The 24,184-nt window shown below is 33.3% G+C and overlaps 1 protein-coding gene across 4 annotated transcripts in view; it reads left to right on the forward strand.

Moving 5' to 3' along the window:
• Nucleotides 1-24,093, forward strand: part of GOLM2 (golgi membrane protein 2) — an 83,556-nt gene extending 59,463 nt beyond the window's left edge. For 2 of the 4 annotated variants that reach the window (XM_074289503.1, XM_074289504.1), the window contains exons 7-10: nucleotides 260-358; nucleotides 2,363-2,539; nucleotides 17,937-18,104; nucleotides 23,769-24,093. In XM_074289503.1, coding sequence (XP_074145604.1) covers nucleotides 260-358; nucleotides 2,363-2,539; nucleotides 17,937-18,104; nucleotides 23,769-23,839 — 515 coding nt within the window. In that variant the 3' untranslated portion in view covers nucleotides 23,840-24,093. The remainder of the gene's footprint in view (nucleotides 1-259; nucleotides 359-2,362; nucleotides 2,540-17,936; nucleotides 18,105-23,768) is intronic. The other 2 variants (XM_074289505.1, XM_074289506.1) reach the window with 1 other exon arrangement.
• The last annotated feature ends 91 nt before the right edge of the window (nucleotides 24,094-24,184 follow it).

Below are 24,184 nucleotides of genomic sequence, written 5' to 3' on the forward strand. Positions count from 1 at the left end.
ATATTGTCAGAATTAAATGAATATCAAATTTTCCTGTTAACAGTTGATTGATTATATAGGGGAAGGTATTTGGGGTCATGTGATATTTCAGTGTTTGGTTGAGAAGTGCCTATTATGTTGAAATGTATCAAATTTCAAAAAAAAGATTTAATATGAGAACAAGCTTCTTGGCACAGTTCTGAGAATGTAATGCTTCTACAGTAGATACATATCTAGTTGCTTGATAAAAATCAAGTTTTTGTCTATTTGTTTTCTTTAGCTTTAAAGAAGCCTCTTATTTCAGTTTCTCAGCAAGAAAGTCATCAAGAAAATGTACATCCTCCAACTGGAGAACCTCATCCTCCAAATATGGCACCAGGTATGAACTTTTACTTTTATAATTATATTTCATGACCTATTTTGAAACTATAATGAAATCGACTTTTTTGAGAACTAGAAATTATACACAATGTTTTAAGGCACACTTTCTGGTAGCATTTACATTTTTCTATCTTCTGTTAGAATTTTTAAATGCCCATTGGCTAATGGTATGATAACTTAAAAGCAGACTAAATAGTAGTAAATTTATAATGGGTTTTTGGTGTGTGCAAAAATTATTTGGAACTACTATTTTATAGAAGAATGAAAACATGAGGAATATCCATATCCACAACGTGGATTTGTTTACTTATAGGATTTGTTTGTTTTGTAAATCAGAAGACTGAATATTTATTTAGCATATAAAATTCAGTTTTAAAAGATCATTTACTTCACCACTTACTATACTAATTCATCAAATTATGTGACATATATTTGCTCGTTGCTGACACCTTAATTGAAAAGCACCTAGATCAAGAAACAAAGAAAGGCATGATCACTGATGAGTCAGAGAGTGATGGTATTTTAACTTAAAGTAATTTTTAAAATAAAAACTAGCAAAGTGTCATGGCCATCCAAAAATGATATTTATGGTCATCGATTCATAAAATACTTTATATACTTCTCTTTTACCCATAGAACTTCAAAAATTTAATAGTCTCTCTTAAAATTGTTTTTTAAAAAAGACCTTTTTATGCCTTCTTCCCATTTCTCTTATACATTCTTTCCTCTGAATACTTAACTCTTGGGTTCCATAAGGTCCTTAGATTTCAAAAAATCCAAGAATTTGGATAGGAAAAAAATTACATCTTTTTTTTTCTACTACTGCTTAATCTGATCAGGACAGATGACTTATTTAGTATCCAAGTAATTTTAATCTAATTTTCAGATTGAGTTTTGCTTCAAAATATGAACTAGTATTTACATTAATTGAAAAAGTATTCTACCATGTTAATCTTTGGTATTGAGAGAATTTTGGTAATCAATAAGATAGATATGTATTCTATGAATATCTAAAAGCATATTTGTAGCTAGAAATAACTCAAGAAATAATAAAATGATTAAAAAGGAGGGAAGGCAACAAACATTTATTAAACCCTTACTGTGTGCTATCAATATATTGGGAAATATCCTGTTTTCTGGAGCTAAGGTTCAGCAAACAAGCTGTGCCCTGAGTTTGGCATAACAGTTCTCTGTGCTCAGCCTCTGAATGATCTTCCCCTTTGACAAAATTATATTGCTTTGATCAGGACCAGGTACTCTCTGAACTCAGAAAAGTACCTGCTGTGTTCATGTGCTGGTCATGAAGCCCCACTCTGAATCAGACTTTTCTCATTGTTGCTGTTTTCCCTCCTTGTCAGGGGTACAACTCACTACACCACATGAAAGTGGACTCTTTCTCCCCCCTCTCCCTCCAAGAGGTGGGGCCCCTAGCACATGGGTCTTTGCTTACAATCCCTTTCCCTCACTTTGAAATTATACTTCTGTTGAATTCCTGATTCTTCAGTCTTTAGTCTGCTCCATTTGGTTCTAGTCACTCACAGGTTAGAAGCCAGTTGACATTGAAGAAACAAATACAAGCAAAAAGAAAAGATAGTCCTTGCTATCTGAGGGGAAAACCACACCTAAAAGGGAGCTGAACATCTGAGGTGGGGATGGAAAATAGTTATGAGAGCCTGAAGAGGAATGAAGGCCAGTAGAAACTTTCTTAGGGGAGAAGAATACAAGTTTTACAGAAAGATATTCCAGGTTGAAAAGACTACAGAAGTGGTTGGATATTTCAGGACCAAGCGGCCACAGCTGCAGGCTCCCAAGGAGTTCCAGGAGTAGGCAATAGCCACGGTTATGGAAGTCCAGAAGGTAGGAACTAGACCTGGATGAGAGAGTCACATTAGTGTCCAACTTCAAGAAGTCAAGTTTTCTTTAGGTCTTCAGAATCAATTAGTTGTTGTAAATGCTGGGCTTTTTCAAAATATAAAATTAATTTGATGTTTTTATGCCACAGATTTGCATGTTAGCCACATTGGAAACTCTGATATTTTGAAGCAGATTCCTCCCAATCCTCTTCAGCGTTTAATTCCTGGCCCAAACTTGGAAAATGAAAATGAACACAAGTTTCAGACAGATATATTAAAGCAGGCTTCAAAGGATAGAGCTGGTGACTTCCATAAGATGAAACAAAGTAAGAGTCAATTTGTTACCATCATTTATCATTCTTAAATGCATTTCTTTATTAATTAGCATCTTCACAAATTTGAAGCTCAGCCTTCATTGTGATTGTCAATTTTAGCATCTTAATATTCATGATAAGAGTTTCCTCTGACCTATGTATTCCATTTTTGAATCCTCTTCTAATCCAGAGATAGCATGGGATGCGGGGAAAAAAAAAAAAAAGTCTTGTATTTAGAATCTAAGGGTCTGGATTGAAATCCCTGTTCTCCCGTTTAATTGCCTATGTGACCTTGGGCAAATGCCTTAACCTTTCTTACCTTTAGTTTTCTTACCTGCAAAATAATGGAGTAGATTAAATGGAAACTGAGGTTCTTTCTAGCTTTTTATCATATTATTCCAAATATAATCTATATCTCTAAAATGAGATCTCTTTAAAAAGAAACAAATGTATATATATATACTAGAGGAAAAAAATCAGGTTTTATTCAAGATTTGGAAAAAAAAAAAAGCTCTACCTATATTCAGACTAGTATAACATTAATTGAAAGATTTATGAAACTTTGAAAAAAAAAAACAAACAGTGGTAGCTAGGTGGCACAGGGGATAGAGCACTAGCCCTGAAACCAGGAAGACCTGAGTTCAAATGTGGTGTCAGGCATTTAACCCTTCCTAGCTGTGTGATCCTTGGGCAAGTCAGTCACTTAACCCCAATTGACTTAGCAAAAAGAAAGGAAAAAAAAAAAAAAAAAGATGAAATGATAGAACAGACTAGTGCCCTGGTACTTATTTCAGATGAGTTTTTTTCCTGTTGCTTTTGGTTATTTTTAACTGTGTCTTGAAGTCAAGAAAACCAAATTTTGGTGAGCTGGCAAATTGAAAAGGTTAAAAAAAAAAAAGAGAGAGAATTTTTTGAAGATATAATTTTATGTTTTCCTTCAATCTAGCTCAAATGCTACTCTCTGCAAGAAACCTTTCTTAGTTTTTGCTAGTGCTAAGAACTTCCCTCTAAAATTATCTTCAGTTTACCCTGGATATATCTTGCATGTACATAGTTGTGTTTGTATGTTGTCTTCTCCATTAGAATGTAAACTCCTTGAGTACAGTCTGGACTGTTTTTGTCCTCTTTTGTATCACTACCACTTAGCATAATGCCTGCCCATTTCTTGTTCAACTGTTTCTGTGGTGTCTGATTCTTTGTGACCCCATTTTGAGATTTTCTTGGCAAATATATTGGAATGGTTGGTCATTTCCTTCTCTAGCTCGTTTTACAGAAGAGAAACTGAGGCAGACTAGGGTAAGTGACTTGCCCAAAGGTTATACAGCTAGTTAAGTGTCTCAAGCCAGATTTAAACTCAGAAATATGAGTCTTCCTGATTCTAAGCCTTTTTCTATTCACCTAGCTTCTGAGCCTGCCTATAGTAAACACTTAATAGATGCTTGTTGATTTGACCTAAATCTTTGGAATTTTATTTTAAAATAGTATTTACAGAGTGTTAGCTGTGAGCCTTATGAGTCCATTGTTTTAGTGATAATTGCTTTTTTTTTTAGATTTCAGATGCTTGTGCAGTTATTCTAATTTTCTCTGCTTTTCAATAGATTTTTCTCCTTGATATTTTAAAACTATACATGCTAATCTTTTGCAAAATAATATGTAAAAAGCACATATATTCATCAGAGATGGAACAGATCATTTGTGATATCCTCATGTGCCTTTATACTTACAATGACTTCACAAAGTAAATACATAATATAGCTTGGAGAGCAGAAATTTAGTCCTTACAAATATTTATAAAAAGTAATATTTTAAAACATCATTTATTTGATCCTCTTTCTTCCCACTTTTGCCCCTAGGTATTTGTGGTTGCCTACTTTGTCTTCTCAGTATTGTAAAAATAATGACTAAGTACTATATATATTTACTTAAATCTTCATGTTTGACTAACATTCTAGGTAGACAAATAGTAATTGGATAAGAAAATATAATTTTTCATTTTGCTTCATTATTTTCTGTAAATAAATCTTTTTAAATAAACCTTGTTGCTGTCTTCATATTGATAAATGGTTTTGTTTTTTAGTAACCAAAGAGTTAGGGATTGGATCTCTGATTTCATTGATATAAGGAACTTTCTGGTAAGGACATTTTTTCTCCTAAAGTAGGTTAGCACCTTCTCTGCCAATTAGGGCCTTAGAGAGTTGCCTTTGTTTTTGTATTTGATTGTTTAACCTCCAATGTAGTTTTTTTTTTTCTTTTTTTGTCTTCTTTTTTGTAGAGGGCTGAAACTAGCTGGTACTTCACACTTTTTGAAGAGATAATGTATACAAATATTTTAAAAATCATCTTTTACTAAAATGTTACTGAATAACAACGTAAGCTACATTTTATTTTGAAATACTTCAGATAGGCTAATTTTTAATCTATGTATTCTTAAAACTATATTATGATTTTAAAGTATTGTAAGTCTTGTGAAAAGCTAAAGAATATTTTTATTCAACTAAAGCAGGGTCAGTTGACTTCATTTTGGTCTTGTTTTATGTGTGAAAAAAGATTTTACTTATAAAATAATTTAAGGGAGAAGTCTTTACTTTTATATACTTAGCCACAAAATCATTTTAATACTTTACTATGTCCATAGAAAAGGACTAAAAATATCCATATAACAAAATCTTCCTCAGAATTAAATGATTTTTTTACAATAATAGAGAAGTATGCCACTTAAATGTGCCTTAATATCCTACCTTATTTCACATTAAACATTCAGCCCCATCCTAAAATCAGTTCTTTGCTAATCCCTAGAGCCAAAACTCATCCAGCTTTGATTACTCACTAAGGAAAATACCTAAGAAAAATAAATACAAAGGAAAAGAGAAGAAAAATAAAACATTTTAAGATTTTTTAAACTTAACAATATTTTAACATATTTATCCACAAGTTCAATGTCACTCTCTCTTTAATGACCTTATTTTTCCTCTAGTCTGATGAAGAAAAAGGATATGGAAGAAAGAGAATTAGGAGAATTTGGTTTTAAAAATTCTCTGCTCCAGCCTTAATCTATTCTCCCCATTCCATGTATTGCTATAAGAGTTTAGTACTTGTTCACTGTTCTGTACACCTCTGGGAAAATGAGATATACCTATCCCAACTGTGGAAAATAGATTCTTTCTCTTTAAAGCTCAAACTATTATCTATAGGTAGATCTTAACTAGATGTTAAAGGGTTCCTGAGCAGCGAAGAGTTCCTCTCCATTATGCTGAATTTTTTGCTTTTTTTCCTTATGCTCAATGACATTCAAGCCTCTCCACCCTTTCCATGTCCCAAACGTATTGGTTTTCCACCATAAATCTCATGGATTACATTGATTACTTGCTCTGTGAGATCTCCACATTGCATGTCTGATAATATATCCATATATCATTTTAATTATCTAGCTCCATCTTGTGTATAGTTTCAAGTTTCTGTGTTCTGTTGTCCTTTGTTCTTTCTTCTCGAAGAGCACCATGACATGAGGGATGATGCCATGACATGGAAATGAATTGGATTTAAGTGAGGAAGGGCTGTTGAAGGTCACCTGCCTCACTTTCTCCTCTAGAATCATCAGGAATCCAGTGGCTAAACACAGATGAGGATTAGAGATGGCCCTGGATGAAATAAGAGACCTTGGCCTTTTTAAGAGTCTGTTTTGACTGAGCCAATCAATGCCCATTCAGTGATTAAGGATAGACAAGATAGATATGAGGGAAATTATCTTTTTTTCCTAATAAAAAAGAAAAAAAAATCAGTCTGGGAAGGGAAGACTCTGAGAGGTTCTGGCCAAAATGGAAGCAGTTGCTATTTACATTATCTCTGAGTCAATCTGGACTCAAACTGTGACTAACTGTAGCTTGACTTGAGACCTATTATTAGCCAATCAGTGAGACCCAATGATTTGAGTTTAAAGGCTTGTCCTTAAGAAAGAAATCTATTCAGTAAACCCTGACTTATCTTAAACTAATTGGGGATACATACTTATCAGATCTTCTTATTTCTTCCCCTTTGAGTTTTTAAAAAACATATTTAGCTAGGCCTTACTTATCAGACTTTTTCATCAGTATTGATAGTTTATCTGGTAACATGGTATAGTGAATAAAATGAAGGATTTGGAGTCAACATCTGGGTTCAGATTTCCTGTCAATTACTTTGTTACTGTAGGCAAGTTGCTTAATAGTCTATAAGCCTCAGACCCACCCTAAGGCTATAAATTACAGGTAGCTAGTGATCTTTGTTTTTGGGTACACCAAAGAAATGACAGACATTTGATAGATTTAACAAATGTCCAATTAACATTTGGTCCCAATCAATCCAGACATGAAGTTCTGCTGTATGTCTAAAGTGCCATATAGTTGAGTTCTAAATGCATCGTCTTGTGCTTTATTCTAACTGAATGTTAGAATGGAGAAGGAGGGAGAATTACATCTTCATTTTTACTAACATCTAACTGAAATTTAGCATTTCCTTTCATTAGTGTAGGCAACAAACACACAGGTGTATGCGTGCACGCATTTTATGAAAACATGATATGAATTTTATTATTATATCTTTCTGAATCAAGAAATAAATTCTTAATGTATTACCTTAAATTCTCAATTTTGGCATTTTCCCAAGAGGCAAAATGTTGTTTTGGATAATTTTCATTCAGACCTACAATTAGAAACCTTCCCAGAAGAATATATTGTTGAGCATGTTGTTTGCTTCTTTAGATTTTAAAGAAATAAAATATACAACCTGGTTTGTTTTTGAAGGATGAAGGATTATTTCAATAACAGGACACTGCTCATAGAGGGCTGGACTAGAAAAGGTGGCCAGGAAAAGTAAATAAAATTCCTATTGATGAATTCAACAAATATTTTGAAATCATTTGTTACATGAAAAATAATATAAAAACTATATGGGAAACTATATTCCCTTTAGGCTAAATCTATGTGAAAGGAAAATATTCTCCATCTCTTCAAAGTTTTCTTTTAAGAGACAATACTGGATTAAGATTCATAAGATCTGGATTTGAGTGTGTTGTCTGCTACTTTACTTTCTGTGTAATTGTAGGCAGATTACTTAACCTTTCAGAATCTCTGGCTCTTCATTTGCAAAATATAGAGGTTTGATTACTTAACGACGACTTAGAATCCATAGACTGCTTACCCAAGGGTGAGTTGTGGGTAGATTGCAGGGCTCTGTGAATCTGGATTAGGAAGGAAAAAAATTACATCTTTATTTTAACTACCCTCTGAATGAAATTTAGCATTTCCTTCAATTGTGAATGTAGGCAACAACATATTTCTTTTTTTATACTAATAAGTTTTTATTTTTCAAAATACATGCAGCAAAGATAGTTTTCAACATTCATCCTTGCAAAACCTTGCGTTCCAAATTTTTCTCCCTCCCTTCCCACCTCCTCTACTTAGCAAGTAATTCAATATAGGTTAAACTTTTGCAATTCTTCTAAACATATTTCCACATTATATTGCACAAGAAAAATCAAAATGGGGGAAAATGAGAAAGACAAAACAAGCAAGCAACAACAAAAATGAAAATATTATGTTGTGACCCACATTTAGTCCCAATAGTCCTCTCTCTGGATGCTGAAGACTCTCTCCATCACAAGTCTATTGAAATTGGTCTAAATTACTTCATGGATGAAAAGAGCCAAGTCCCCCACAGTTGATCATCACATAATCTTGTTGTTGCCATGTATAATGTTCTCTTGGTTCTACTTACTTCATTTGCTGTAAGTCTCTCCATGCCCTTCTGAAATCATTCTGCTGATCTTCTTTTATAGAATAGTAATATTCCATTTCATTCATATACCATAACTTATTTGGCCATTCCCTAATTGATGGGCATCCAGTTCCTTGCCACTACAAAAAAAAAATGGTGTTGCAAAACACTTTTGCACATGTGAGTCCTTTCCCCTTTTTTATCTCTTTGGGATAGACAGACACTCAGTAGAGACACTGCTGGATCAAAGAGTATGCATGATTTGATAACCCTTTGTGCATAGTTCAAAATTGTTCTCCAGAATGGTTCACAGTTCCACCAACAATGTATTAACTAGTGTCCCAGTTTTCCCACATAACCTCCAACATTTATCATTATCTTTTCCTGTCGTTTTAGCTACTCTGAGAGGTGTGAAATGGTATCTCAGAGTTATCTTAATTTGCATTTCTCTAATCAATAATGATTTTGAGCATTTTTTCATATGACTAGAAATGGCTTAAATCTCTTTGTCTGAAAAAAGTCTGTTCATATCCTTTAACCGGTTATCAATTGGAAAATGGTTGTATACTTATAAATTTAGTCAATTCTTTATATATTCTACAAATGAGGCCTTTGTCGAAAACTTTAAAAGTAAAAATTTTTTCTCAGTTTTCAGCTTCCCGTCTAATCTTGGATGCACTGGTTTTGTTTGTACAAAAAGTTTTGAATTTAATATAATTATTATCTACTTTGCCTTTTATAATGGTCTCCAGTTCTTCTTTGGCCAAAAATTCCTTTCTTCTCCACAGATCTATTCTTTGTTCTGCTAATTTGCTTATAATCTCGCTGTTTGTCTAAATCATGAATTTATTTCAACCTTAGCCTGGTAAAAGGTGTTAGGTGTAGGTCAATACCTAGTTTCAGCCATACTGTTTTCTAGTTTTCCCAACAATTTTTGGCAACAGCAAACTTCTGAGAAAGGCTCTATAAGCTTCACCAGCCTGCCAAAAAAAAGTCTAGATGATCTGAGGCCTTTTCCAGCTTTCAAATCTCTCAATTCTAAGGGAAGAGAAAGGATATTTGAACCAATTATGATCTGTGACCTGGGCAACTGAACACCTTTAACCAATCCCATGACCTAGATCTTACCTGATGATAAAACTTTCTCTGATACCACTGTAACATTTCCACAGGAATGAAGAAACCAGAGTAATCAAGGACGGACTGGGGTGGGTTAAGAAGGGATTTTTGTGAGAGAGTTGGACAGTTAGAAACATTTGAAAAGATAAGAGAAGTATAGTGTACTACAGGGGTGTTAATTGAGCAGGCTGGTGCTAATGGCCAAAGACCTAGTCCGTAGGAAGACTAATGAAGTAGATGGGTTAGAGGTCGAAAACATTCACTAGCTCAAAAGGGGGAGAGAGGGTTATAAAAGTTGAAAAGCTTAGGGTATTGAAGGAGAAAAACAAATTATAATGGAAAATTCAGAGATGGGACAATGATTTGTAACAATGTTGTCCATATTATATCTTTGTTAAGTTGGAATTATAAGTGAAGATAGGAGGGACAAATTTGATCATGGGTGATAGGGATGTCATTGTCTTCCATTTAAAATATGGGGATGGGACAGTTAAAGCCTCTTAATGCCCTCTTTACAAGTAACTATAACATAGTAAAACCACAAATGTATGCAGTTAGGCACAAATGAAAGCAGAGGTGCACAATCCTGTTGACTCACAAAATAGGAAGTGTTTAAGACCAGTAAGTACAATACTCCAGTATCATCTCAAGTTAAGGCCAAGGTCGCCATCTCAAATTATTGGTAGACTCTAAGGGATATGTGATCAACCAGTCAGAAGATGAGATGAAAGTCCCCTGGGTGCTTGACTCCAGCAAAAATCACACTTAGCCTTATTTCTTAGCATTCTCCCCTTCCTTCTTCACCCCTCCTATAGTATCTTTTGGCTGCCAATCAAATTCCCAGCCTTCTCCACCCTACCCTCCCAGGCCCACCTTCATTGCCTACGTGTGGCAATTATAGCCCAAGCTAAAAACTACTCACAGCAATGGATTGATGCCCAGAGACAATTCCCCCCATCACCCACCTCCCTTTCCTTTTGTTTTTAGTGGGACAGAGAATCACAGACATGAAAGAATTGTGATCTAGAGTTATCTCCTCTCCACAACCCCAAACAATCTATCATTTGCCTCTTATTGGGGTAAGTGACACAGTAGAAAGACCCCTGAGTCTATTGTCAGAAAGATAGGAGTTCAGTTCTAGCCTCAGATTCTTATAGCTGGCTGACTTTGGGCAAGTCAGTTTACTAATTTGTCTCAGTTTTCTCATCTATAAGGAAGGCTTGAAAGGAAGACTTAAAAATTTATTTTCTAATAAAGTGCATGCTCAAAATAATTTAGAAATCACTGAATAATGGAAATTACTCTAGCTACTGTTGGTGCTGCTTTATAGTGTTTCTAGAATGGTACTAATTTAATTAATTACTATTCAACAACTATGCATGGCTGATGCAGCGTGTGGCAAGGATAGGTCATACTGAGATGGTTGATTTATTTCTGAATTCTCATTTATAAATCTCACTTTCATTTTTAAAAATAAAATGTTTTGAGATTCAACAAATTTCTCTACAAACACCCACGTAATATCACTCCCCACTCAATAAGAAACATTTCCTAAATGAAAGCAAATTCATTATTTATTAAAAAGGAGGAATGTGTCCTTTTTAAAAATAGCTTTTTATTTTCAAAATATATGCAAAGATAATTTTCAACATTCACCCTTGCAAAACCTTGTATTCCAAATTTTTCTATGTACAATGTTCTCCTGGTTCTACTCACTTCATTCAGTAACAATTCATGTAAATCTCTCCAGACCTCTCTGAAATCATCCTGCTGATCTCTTATAGAACAATATTTCATTTCATTCATATACCATAACTTTTCCCACCATTCTCTTAAGTGATGGACATCCATTCAATTTCAAGTTTCTTGCCACTACAAAAAGGGTTGCTACAAGCATTTTCACATATGTGGGTCCCTTTCCCCGTCTTTTTTCTCTTTGGGATATAGATCCACTAGAAACACTGCTGGATCAAAAGGTATGCACAGTTTGATAACCCTTTGGGCCTAGTTCCATATTGCTCTCCAGAATGATTGGATCAGTTAACAACTACACCAACAACATATTAGTGGAGGGATGTGTCCTTTAATTTGAATAGTAGGATACTAACATTTAATTAGTGTTCCCCTTTTGTAATCTGAGAAAGATCTGGTTAGTTTTTATCCTTCTCAAAGAGAACCAAAATGATATCATTGTTAAAAATCAAGTTAATGGGTCTGACTGTGGCTGATCAGACCAATACAAGCTCAAAATGCTCTGCCACAGGTCAGATACAAATAGTCCCTATGAACATTGGAGGGTGAATTCTCTAACTCTGTACATCTTGCATTTCTTCTGAGCTGCTTGAATTCTGCTTTGCTCATAGAGTACAGCACCTTCTCTGAAGAGGGCATGCCATGCTAGGCAGTCTTGTGCCAGTATCTCCCATGTCATAAAAATCAATTCTAAAGTTCTTAAGAGATACCTTGAGGGTGTACTTTTATCACTTTTTCTGAACATCTTATGAGCACTCGCCCTGTGTGAGTTCTTCATAATAAAAGTCTTTTTTGGCAAATGTACATTTGGTTTTTGAATAATATTGGCCTTTAGTTTAATAATAAGTTATACTGTGTATTTAAAGTATGAAATTTAATTTCATATATTAATCATTACAACAATTATTTTAATATAACCATTCAGAGAACAACTCATTATTATGACTATAGTGGTGGTCATACTTTAAATAGAATGACATAATTTCTAAAAATAGATTTTAAAAATAGATATTAAAAATAGCAATATAGTTGGAAAAACAGTATAAACATCCCAAGTTAATGAAGCAGTGAAATGATTCATTTAGTTATTTTTAAAAGTTTAGCCTGTATTATGATGCTGAAATAGTCTTTGAAATGTTTTTTCTCTCTTATAGGCTACACTAGTTTTTTATGTGTGAGAAATTTGATAATGACAAATTTGTCATAATCCTTTCATTTTTTTAAACAAATTTTTTTGTATTTCTCTTCTGTCTTTCCATCAACAACATTTTATCTCCTAATTTGAATAGATGTCTATATTAGGACTTCTAATGTTTTAAATAATGACAAGCAAAAATTCAGGTGAAAATTAAACGGTGGATTGTGTCCTGCTCATGTTTTCATGGTATTATTCTAATATACTAATGTTGTGATGTTGCCTTTGGGTTCTGTGCTTTAGGATAGATGATATCACACAGTCATACATTCAAATCGATAAGGGAATGTAGCTAGAGGTCTAATCTCACCTACTTAGTGATTTTCCCAAGATCACACAGGTGGTAAGCAGAGCAAGGATATTATTGTGGGTCTCTTACTCTCTATCTCATATCTATGTTTAATTCTATGGGGAGTAACATCTAGGTTTCCTTTCCTCTGAGGAATGAGAGGAGTCAAAATGTACATGCTTGATATATTTTATTCTATGATATATCTAACATACTATCTAATGACATTTGGAAGTTATTAAGCAAGACAACATTTATTAAGATCTTACTATGTGCCAGGTGCTATTTTAACTACCAAGAATATAAAGGCAAAAAAAGTCCTTTCCCTTCAAAGACCTTGATTCTAATGTGGGAGATAACATATAAACCACTAGATACACTCAAATTCTATATGGAATAGATGGAAGGAGGTAGGAGAGAGAAAAGTATTAGCAGCTGGGGGTAAAGGGGACAACCTCCTAGAGTAGGTGGATCTGACCTGAATTTTAAAGAAAGTTGAAGAAACTGAGTATAATGAGAGTTAGGAAAGGGGGAATCCCCTTTTGGTTCGGCGTAAGGATAGTCTAGTGACAGCGCAGAGTCCCCTGTAAAGGAATTTACAGGCCCGAAAACCTAGATTGATAAAAAAGGTTTATTGTAGGGTTTGGAAGGAAGATTTAAAAAGCAGGAAAACACCAGAGTCAGGGTGGGTCCGGTGGGCAGAAATCCTTGACATGACCAGCATAAGGATGCCATGTTTGGGACCTCTGCAAAGAGTGGACTCCAGTCTGGCTCTTTTTATAACAAGGGGACTTTGGACAATCCGAAGGGGCCCATGGGTGGAGTCCCAGGCTGGTCTCTAGCCTGAGCCTCAGTCAGGGGTAGAATTTGAATAGAATTCAATGGGTCCTTAGATAAGGAAGAAGCCGTTTGTGGGGGTTGGGGAAACTTGAGCAGATAGTGGGGGCTGGGAAAGCCTGATATCACTAGAATTCGAAAAGGGTGCTTTTTGACCAAGATTTGTGAATTAAAAGATCCTAGCTTCTTCAGCAGGGGGGTAATGGTGGTTGGAAATCAGAAAGGAATCTTAAAGGGACCTCAGCCCCCATCAAGTGGAAGAGGTGAAGGGAGCAGAGAATTCCTTCTTGTACAGTTGATTCAAAGTTGGGAGATGGAGGGTTTTTGTCTTTGAGGAACCTGCAAATAGACCAGTATGACTGGCTGTTTAGTGGATGGAAGAGAAGGGAGTGGGAGCAAACTGGAAAGGTAGGAAGGAACCAGGCTTTGAAAAGCTTTGACTGCCAAACAAAGGAATGTATATTTAATACTGTTGATGTCAGGGAACTACTGGAAATCCTTGACAGGGCAGGCAGTGAATTTTATTTTTTAATTATTAAATAAGGAATTTGACTTTAGTTCATATGGCTTAAAAGAGAGAGAGTTATTTTGTCTTCCTTTATGAAGGTTATATATTTTGTTTTATTTGATCTTTTTTGTTTATGCCACATTTCTTTATACACTGCTTTCCTTATCTTTGCAGATACTGCATATTAAGCTGTCTTAGAAAGGAAACTTAATTACTTAAAACAAATTAGAAGATTCTTTGATAGCATTAAAAACTCATAATGCTGCAAAAGCTATTTTAAAATGAATCTAGGTATGATTTTTGGTATGGTGGTATTGATGAAACTATATAACAAATTAGACTGTTGCTGGTAGATTTCTGACTATTCTTCAGTGTTATCACCTAAGTAAAAAGGAGGGAGATATGGTGACCTGGGTAGCATGGTATAAATAGAGTACTAGAATTTGAATTCTACCTCAGGTAACTCTTAGCTGTGTGACCCTGGGTGGATCCTTTAACCTATCTTAGCCTTAGTTTCTTTATCTATAAAATGGGCATTAAAAATAGTATTTCTGTCACAAGATTATTTTAAAGATCAAATGAAACTATATGCAAAGTACTTTACAGATATATATTTGTTAAACGATAAATTTTTTAACATCTTTTGTAGTTATATTACCTAGGTTTTCTATATCATTTTTGTAAATGTGATGGTTGTGAGGTAAAACCTTAGGTGTTTTGGTTTGCAATTTTAATTTTTTTAATGATTTGAAGCATTTTTATGGTTATTGATAGTTGGTATTCCTTCTTTTGGAAATTTCCTCTTCATATATTTTGATAACCTATTTCTTGGGGAATGGCTTTTCTGGTATATTTATATAAATCTCCTACATATTTTGGATATGAGACCTTTATATTTGCAACAAAGATTTTTCCCATCCAAAGCTTCCTTCTAGCTACACTGAATTTGTTCATGCAAAAGCTTTTCAATTAAATAACCAAAATTATTTTTATCTGTCATGATCATTTCTATCTCATATTGGGTTAAGAATTCTGTCTCTGCAAATTAAATAAGACAGTAGGCTAAGACAAACAGTGTCATTTTTTTCTCTTAAAAGAGTTGAATTTACCTACTTAGTCAGTATACCTCCTTCCATTCTCCACTAAGTAGACAAACCATTCAGTGACATTTCTGACAGTTACAACCCATACTTAAGGAATATGGGATTCTAGTAAATTCTCATCACAAATTTCATATAAGAAAATTAGTATATACAAGTGTGGTAAAGAAAAGAACTAATATGAAGAAAGCAAATACAGATAGAGGAAACACTGTGGGCTTTGGAGTCAGTTGAAGTTTAGGTTCAAATGTTACCTCTAACAGGGGCAAGATATTTGACATTTCTAATCCTTATCTGTAAAAATAGGGATAATATTTGTGATTCTTACCCCCTAGAATTTTTATGAAGATAAAAAATGAGATATTTAATATTAAACTCTTTTGTAATAATTATTAATCCCAAATGAAAAAAATGCCATACAACTCCCTGTTCTCAGCATTTATGTCCTTAATTCCAGCAAAACAGTATTTTAAGCTTAATATCCTGCTTGAGAGTAATAAAAGGAATTATGTTTAAAACAAATGTCAGGGGCAGCTGGGTAGTGCAGTGGATAGAGCACCAGCCCTAAAGTCAAGAGGACCCGAGTTCAAATCTGCTCTCAGACACTTACCACTTCCTAGCTGTGTGATCCTGGGCAAGTCACTTAACCTCAATTGCCTCAACCAAAAAAAAAAAAAAAAAGACAAATAGCAGAATTTTAAAGCTGCTGTTGTTAAAAAATGAAAAGTTTGAATATATCTTAGCACTAATTAGTTCTTAGTAAAGGGACTTCGTGTTATAATGTATTATCTTCTATATTTGTTAGCTTTTAAATTGCCTATTAGAATCATCTTAGAATGGTGTTATCAAATTTATGAATGAATCCAGGCTAATTAAATGTATTTTTTTAAAACCTCAACTTTCAGATTTTCTAAGACATCTCAATTGTTCCTAATTTGATTCTTTCTAGAGTGGACATACTATTTCTAGTAGCATTAATATAATTTTATTTTGTGATTCTGTTACTTGATTTTCTGCTTTTCTTACTTTTTCTCCTTTTCATAAATCTGGACAAAACATTCTTAGAACAATTACTCCAAATAAATGACTCCACGGAACTGACCAAATTTTAATAACAAGAATGTATAAAGAGTTGTTTGCATCTGGTACCACCACATTAGTTACTTAAAGCACGTAAGGAATTTCTGATTCCATAATAGGATTTAAGAATATTGCTTAATACCCATGCATATATCTGGTAAATAAAAACTATTATTATTTTTAAATTTTTAAAAAGAATATTGCTTACTTTGTTTTAACAATTTTAAATGTTGCATGTTGAAGAAAAGCAAATATATAATTGGTTCTTTTTAGAACTATTATCATTTTCACTGCTTGCATGTGTACCATTTATGTAACTCTTGGGAAAAGGAACAGTCAGTACTGCCAAAAATATTGTGTTGCTGTTGTGAAGAAATCTCTGGATTTCTTGAAAGTGGGCTGTCTGAATCTTGTCATATTTCTTAATTCTCTTTTTGTTCAATTACTTATTCACTCTATTTTGTGTCATCTTTTTTGAGGAGGAGGCTCCAAATTGACTTCATCTTCTCATGTCTTTTTTCCTTAAAAAAAAAATTTTACTGTTTATTTTTACTAGTTTTATCTTCCCTTATCCAGAAACTAGAAATACAAATAAGCTGATGAACTAGCTATAAAATGAAATCTGAGGTCACCAATTTTTTTTCCATTTTTGCTTTACCTTTATCACAAGCAAAGCAGTTGTTAACAACTTTCTTAGTGATAGTTTTAATGGATATTGGCCTTAATGCATTGTTACTTTCTCCAAACATAGTTTTTATAACCCTAAATAATTACATAGTGTAAACTTTTTTTGTTTCATTTTCATATTAGCAAATAAATCATATATCTAGTAAGAAAACTTAGTTTATAATGAATTACACGTATTTTGCAATTTTGTATGGCTTTGTTTCTTTGCCACTTTTTAAGGCAACATTTAAATTGAAATAAAGTTTAAACTTTTTTTTCAAATTAATCAGAAAGCATTATGAGGGAAAACACAGAAATAATACAAATAGACTTCCCTTAAAAAAAAAAAAAGTCCTTAGTCTCATTTTTAATTGGTATTTAGACTAAGAAATAATTTTAATACCCCCTCTAATTTAATTTGATGTGGATCTCAATATATATTGAATCAGCTATACATTTTTGATATGCCTAGTATTGTCTTGTCATTACCAATTTAGTAGCTCCTTCAATGGATTTTCATTATGTCCAATAAAAAAAAAAACTGCACTTGTCTCTGAGTGATTCACAAAGTGTATACTTTTTCTGAACAAGATCAATATGTATACCTTCTAGACTTTTTCATGTCCAAATTCAAAATGTTTTGTTTCCATTTATGAAATTTCTTGGAATTCCAAAACAAACTAACCTAATCTATAATACCAGGGAGGAAAAAGGTACACTTTGAGAATTAGACTAATTTAAACTACCTAAAAATAATAGAAAAGGGAAAAGATGCAACTATTGCTCTAATAACAAAATAATGATCATACTCAATTTTCCTTATAATTTTAGTTTTTATCAAAAGTAATAAAGTAACCAAGTATTTGCTAGAAAAACTTTCAATTTTAAAGAAAGTCTTCAAAGTTAAAAATGAATGGTGCTATTTGGTTTAAAGTAGTATCAAGTAACCGAGCCTAAAGTAAAACTAAGCCTTCACAAAATAGTTTTTTTTTTCCTAACCAGTACCCTAAAGTCTCCAGTATTCATTAGCATATCCTCTCCTTGCCTTTCTATGTAGGTTCCTTTCTTTCTTTTCTCTTTGCTTCTGACTTAATCCTCTGCCTACTTCACAGGCCGGTTCTTTGATGAAAATGAATCCCCTGTTGATCCGCAACATGGCTCTAAATTGGCGGATTATAATGGGGATGATGGTAACGTAGGTGAGTATGAGGCAGACAAGCAGGCTGAGCTGGCTTACAATGAGGAAGAAGATGGTGATGGTGGAGAAGAAGACGTCCAAGGTGAGCGTGGGCCTAACCTCCATGCTGTGACAGTGAAACCCACCTCTTTGGCTTATTGAGTTGAATTTGTGTAGAATTTTTTTCCCATTTATTACCAAAACTGCCTTAATACAAAGGAGGCTTGTATAATTTTCCAGTTCAGTTTTTGTTGTAAATGTTTTAATGTAGTTTTGGATTCTGAAAATTATTTTTAGTAATTGTTATTTTGACTTATAGCTTTAAATATCTTCATGATCTTGTTACAATTTGGAACTTTAAAATCTTCAGAAGCTTTGAATAGGAATTAATGTTCTTTCACATGCCTCTAAACTTTATTAAGGCAAATCCACAAAAAATAAAACAAACAAACAAAAACCTTCTTTTGAGGATTCTAATGCTGAAGATGCATATTTGACCTATTTGTAAATAATACCTAACTAATCCTTGGACTACAGGGATTTTTGACATAAAAGGGAATGGGTCACTTTTCCACTGAAGATCTATTTAGTTCATAGTTGTTAAACAATAAGAGAATATTTGGCTTCTTTCCCTTAGATTTAAACAGTTTATACTCATCTGTTCATTAAAATTAGCAAATTTTTGGTGTAATACACAGATTCAACAGATTTTCCTTGTTAAGTGTTACTTCTGGACTTTTAACTTAATGAAAGTTCAGAAACTGCCAGGGAGCATGCTGCCCTTTCTATGTTTTAATACAGTATGTATTTCAGGGAATGTCATTTGGTTGCCATTTTGCCTGGGCTGGTTTCTGGTTCTTGATAATTTAGTGTAGCTTCCAGTGGAATTTTGTTCTTTCTTACAAAAGTTGATTATGAAAATAAATGGCATATGTGTGATTTATTTATTGTGTCTTATAATATTGATGCATGGGAAATTATAATTTTCTGATTGTCAGTTTAACTTGCTCTTGATTTTTCCCTTGCTGCCATTAACTTTAAAATGTGCTGTGAAATTTGGTTTTAAAAGTATTCCACAATTCACAGAAAACAAAAGTTTGAGCCACCAAATTTCACATAGGCTTATGCTTGTTAATATGACCATAGCTTTCTAAGAGTAAAATCTTTGATGCATGGTTCTTAAATTATTTGAAGAGGCATAAAAGAAGACTCCTTGTGGGAGTAAATTTCATTTGTCTTATTACAGTTGCTATAATTCTTTTTCTATCTCCCTATCTTTATTTTAACCATCTCCTCCAGAAAAGCTACCTTAACTAACTTCATCCCATTGACCATTTATATTCTGTATCTTCAGCCTTTTTCTACTTTCATTGCATCATATTATTTTGAAGTTATTTGTGTTTTGTAATTGTCAAAGATTTTTCTTGCATGCCTACCTATTGTAAGCTGCTAGAGGGCAGGAATTCATTTTTTTTCCCCTTTTGTTTGTCTCTCCAATCTTCACTTACTTCCCCTAACCAGAACTAAATAAATGTTGAGTGACATATCTTCTTCCTATTTCACTGAGGTTTACGCTTCTAACTGTGATCTGGTTGAATGTCCCATTAACTCCTGGCTTCATTAACTGTTTACATTTAGTTCTATTTATAGCTTTGTTCCTGAATAGCTTTCATATTTTTTCATACAATCTAAAGTAATTCTGGAGTTTTGTCTAGATCCATTATTTAGTTCCATATATCAGTGACAATTTTTTTTAAATAATCTGTGCTACCTTTCTGAAGCCCAGTGACTTTTCAGCTTAATAGTATATTCATTCAAAGCTGGATCTAAACAAAATTAAGAAATAGGCCCATTCTGTTCCCCCCCTCCATTGTTTACCTGCACTATTCAAATACTCAGCTCTCTTGTAAATGTCTCTCTTCTATCACCTGAAGATAAAACAGCTGCAAAATTCATTAACAGATGTTAGTAACTAAAATACTATTTTTTTAGGTTTATTTCATTTTTAAGAGGACCTCTAATATTACCCCAACAGTGTAATTGTGAACAGAAAATAAAACTTCAGGATTTTAAAATCATATTAGGCAGAAGATAGCTGAGACATAAGATGATCAGTCATGTATTCCTAAGTGGCAATTCCATCTGGAATTGAATAAATTTGAAAAAAGTAAAAAGTTTTTTGCTATTCTAATCACATAAAACTTGATTCTCTTAAAATTTGAGTAAAATAATATTCTTTTGGATTTAGAACTATAAGATATCAGTTACACTCAAGAAGAAGAATCATGGTTGGATATATGAAGACTAGGCTATTTGTGGCAGATTTCTTGTGGGCAGGTAGTTTTGACATTATGGAATAGTAGCAAAATGCCAAAAAAAAGGCAAAGCTGCTAATCCCATAATTTTTAAGATGGCAGAAGTAGTATTTTGGAATAGTGGGATCATTTGCCATCATATAACTGTAAGGCACAATCTTTCTTTAGATATAATTTTGAGTAATTGATGGAACTTTCTAAAGTCACTGTTATAAGAACAGGTAAGTTCCTGTGTCTTGGCTATCATAAAAATGTATCTTGTACACAAATATGTACAAATTTCTTAAACGTTATTATAATGAATGTTGAAAAGGAGACCCATATTCTTATAGATGTGTACATATTCTGAATCACAATACATGTCAAAGGTCATAAACCACATACAACATAGGCATGCATGGAAAGTTATGGCATAAAATTGTAGCCTACTTATCTAGTAATAGGGCTAAATTTAACAGTGATTTTTCAAAAATGGGGAATAACTAATTTCTAATAGCTTTTGTGACATCCTTTCTGAAGAGAAATAGGATATGTGGGTTTAGGTGTGGATGCATGTGTGTGTATGTGAAATCTTTTGTGTTTCTGGGGTTTAAAAGAACATTGCAATTTGAAGACTTAAATTTGAATTTGGTTCTGATGTTTATTTCTCCTTCTAGTCTCAGTTTCCATATCTGTAAAGTGATAATGCTGGAAAAGCTAAACCCTAGTTCCATTTCCACTCTAAATATATCATCATATGTTTTCCAAAAGAAACCATTTTATAAATGATATTTAGGTTTCAAAGTCAGCTGATAAAGGCCTACTTGACCCACAAAGTAGCTGAATTATAATATTAATAATGCATTGGAATTTAACCATCATTAAGGCAGCTAGGTGATATAATGGATAAGGCACAAGACTTGGAAATAAGATCTGAATTCAAATCTAGTTTCAGACACTTAATAGCTGTGTAAGCCTTGGCATGTCACTAAACTTTCAAACTTACCTTAGTTTCCTCATCTGTTAAATGAATAATGGCACTTGTCTCTTAGGATTGCTGTGAGGTTATAATGAGATAATATTTATGAAATACTTTGCAGACTTTAAAGCATTACATAAATGCTACATACTATTATCATCAATAACTGATCGTTTTTTAAAAGTTGTAGATTCTAATCCAAGATATACCAGGGGCACCAGCAGTAGGAACTGAACTTTCATTAAGTTTCCATAAGCAGAAATATCACCACAACCACTATTGAGTACAACACTTCTCACCTTAACCCTGCAGATAGAACTCCCTCCATCCAAGCCAGTACCAAATCAAGAGTCCCTGACAAAGGAGACAAGAACACTGTATCCCTCACTGCTCCAGCCACTACTGGACTTTAGCTCCCAATGCTTAGAGCTTTAATTCCAATAGCTAGTATTCCAGGGGAAACTAAATCTTTAGAACTGACTCTGGTGACAGTTTGTGTGTAAGTAATTCATAAACTGGGTGTTTCTTAGAGACCAAACAAAGAGCCTTTCCCTGGAAAAACTGATTTTATTTAATGCACATTTAAGAATAATTACTCATAATGTATTGTGTACTCTATCTTTCTGTGATATAAACAGTCCTACATGAGATTTCATTTACTTTCCTCTGAACTGATTCCAGCATCATTTAAAACAAAACCTGTAACAAAATGCTCTAAGACTAAGAACACATGGCCCTCCAACATTTTTCATGGTTTTTCACACTAAGTGCTTAGATGTACCTTTTGTTTTCATTCAGTTCATTAAATATATAAACAAATCAAAATAACTTCCATCAGTAATTGTATGGAGTTGTCCACCTTAATTGATAGAGTCCAAAATAGAAATAAGTATGCAAAAAAGAAACAGTTAATAGAAGTGTATGACACCCAGATTTGCATAACTTTGGAAAGTGGTGATATAGGTTAACCTGTACTCTTGAGAAGGAAAATGCAGGAAAACCATTGTACTGTTAGCCCAGAAAAAAATGTTATTCACATTTGTAGACACCCCTCCCATTTAATGGGAGATAGGGAGAAAAGTACTAAAACTAGCTTAAGTTGGCTCTGAGAAGGTGCTTAAATTTTTAGTGTGAACATTTATACTTCATGAATCTGCAAACATTAAGTCAGGATCTGATTTTCTGTTTTATTGATTGACTAGACTTAAAAGAGTGAAGGAAAAAATGCCAATGATGCATATTAAACTTAAAAATGCATTGTAGGTACCTTTTTTTTTTTAATCAGTTCTTTAAAATTTATCAACATGAGGGCAGCAGTAGAACACCAGCCCTGAAGTCAGGAGGATGAGAGTTCAAATCTGGCCTCAGGTACTTAACACTTCCTAGCTGTGTAACCCTGGGCACTTAATCCCCAATTGCCTTAGCAAAAAAATAAAAAATAAAAAATAAATTAGCAAGGTCCTGAAGATACCCCATACTTAATACTTAAAATATTTCACTTTGTGTTGCAAAGGGAATTGAGACAATACAAAATATTTCAGTCAGTGGATAGCTTTCTAATTGTTTTCTTTCCTGCAAGTGCCACTTCATATTATTGAGATTTTTTAATAGACTTTTCCTTTACAGAAATGAAGTATACTGTATCTAGTCTGTGTATTTCTTTTGCTTTAAAAGATAACCACCCGTCTATGTTCAGTTTGGGTAGGTCTATCATAGAGAGAAGCAATGGTATAGCTCTTAGAAATTTCTATTCCAAGTTATGAAGTTATTTTATGATATTTCCTTTCAGGTAAGACAATATGGTACAGTGGAAACAGCTCTGGAAATAGAGTCAGGAGACTTGGGTTTGAATCTTAGCTTTGTTCCTTTAGCCATGTTACCTAACCTATGTATGCCTTATTTCCCTCATCTGTAAAATTTAGGATATTGGACTAGATAACTTATGCAGTCCTTTCCAAATACATATTAATAATCCTGAAAAGTCTATTGATTCCCTTACTCAATGAGAAAAAATTATTTTGGATATAGGACAAAGATGTAATTTAAAAGATTTCTATGCAAAATAGTCAAAATAAAAGATATTTTGGTGTATAGAGAGTACATCTTCATTTAACTATAAAAGTTACTTACCCAGAACTACCTATCCTCCAAAGGTTTCAGATGAGATTTTACTGTAAAATGTTTTTAGATGGCTTCTGTTGCAGTCTTTTAAAACCAAACATAAAATATCAGTTACCTATATTTGAAAAATTAAATCAAGGCTATGAGTTTATGGTGGAAAACATAAGTACCTCATTGCCTTTTTCCCACTGTCATTTTCTTGTGGAGAAGGAAGTGATGTAAAATTGTATGTCTATATTAATTTTTTAAAAAATTCAGCAGAGGCAATTGTCCTTAAGCTGAGGGGGGAAAAGAGTTCTGAGACTTAAAAGTGAATTTCTGCAGTGTTCTTTTGAAGAGTTTGTTTTTTGATATGTAAACATTTCACTTACAGATGATGAAGAACGTGAACTTCAAATGGACCCTGCAGACTATGGGAAGCAACGCTTCAATGATGTCCTATAAATTCTGTACTGGAAGAAAAACTGCAAAAAACCCTGAATTGCTGTAAAATGGAACCTTTTCTGCTTCATTGTTTGTTGACTTTTATTTTTAAAATCACCTATAAAGAAACAACTAGAAGAAACTTAATAGAGAACTTTAATAGAGAAATGTACATATGTATATATTTGAACTTTTGCATATTATATTATGAAACCCAGAGATGTTTTTGGTTCTTTTGTAGTTGAACCAATAAACCAAGCAAACAAAAACTGTAATTTTTGCATTTAAAGCAAGCTAATGTATTTCAGATTTTTTGTTTAAATTGTTTCCTTAAATTGGTAAACTGGAAATATGGTTGTATAGTTT

This window comes from Sminthopsis crassicaudata, chromosome 2 (genome assembly GCF_048593235.1).
Source record: "Sminthopsis crassicaudata isolate SCR6 chromosome 2, ASM4859323v1, whole genome shotgun sequence".
NCBI classification, from domain to species: domain Eukaryota; kingdom Metazoa; phylum Chordata; class Mammalia; order Dasyuromorphia; family Dasyuridae; genus Sminthopsis; species Sminthopsis crassicaudata.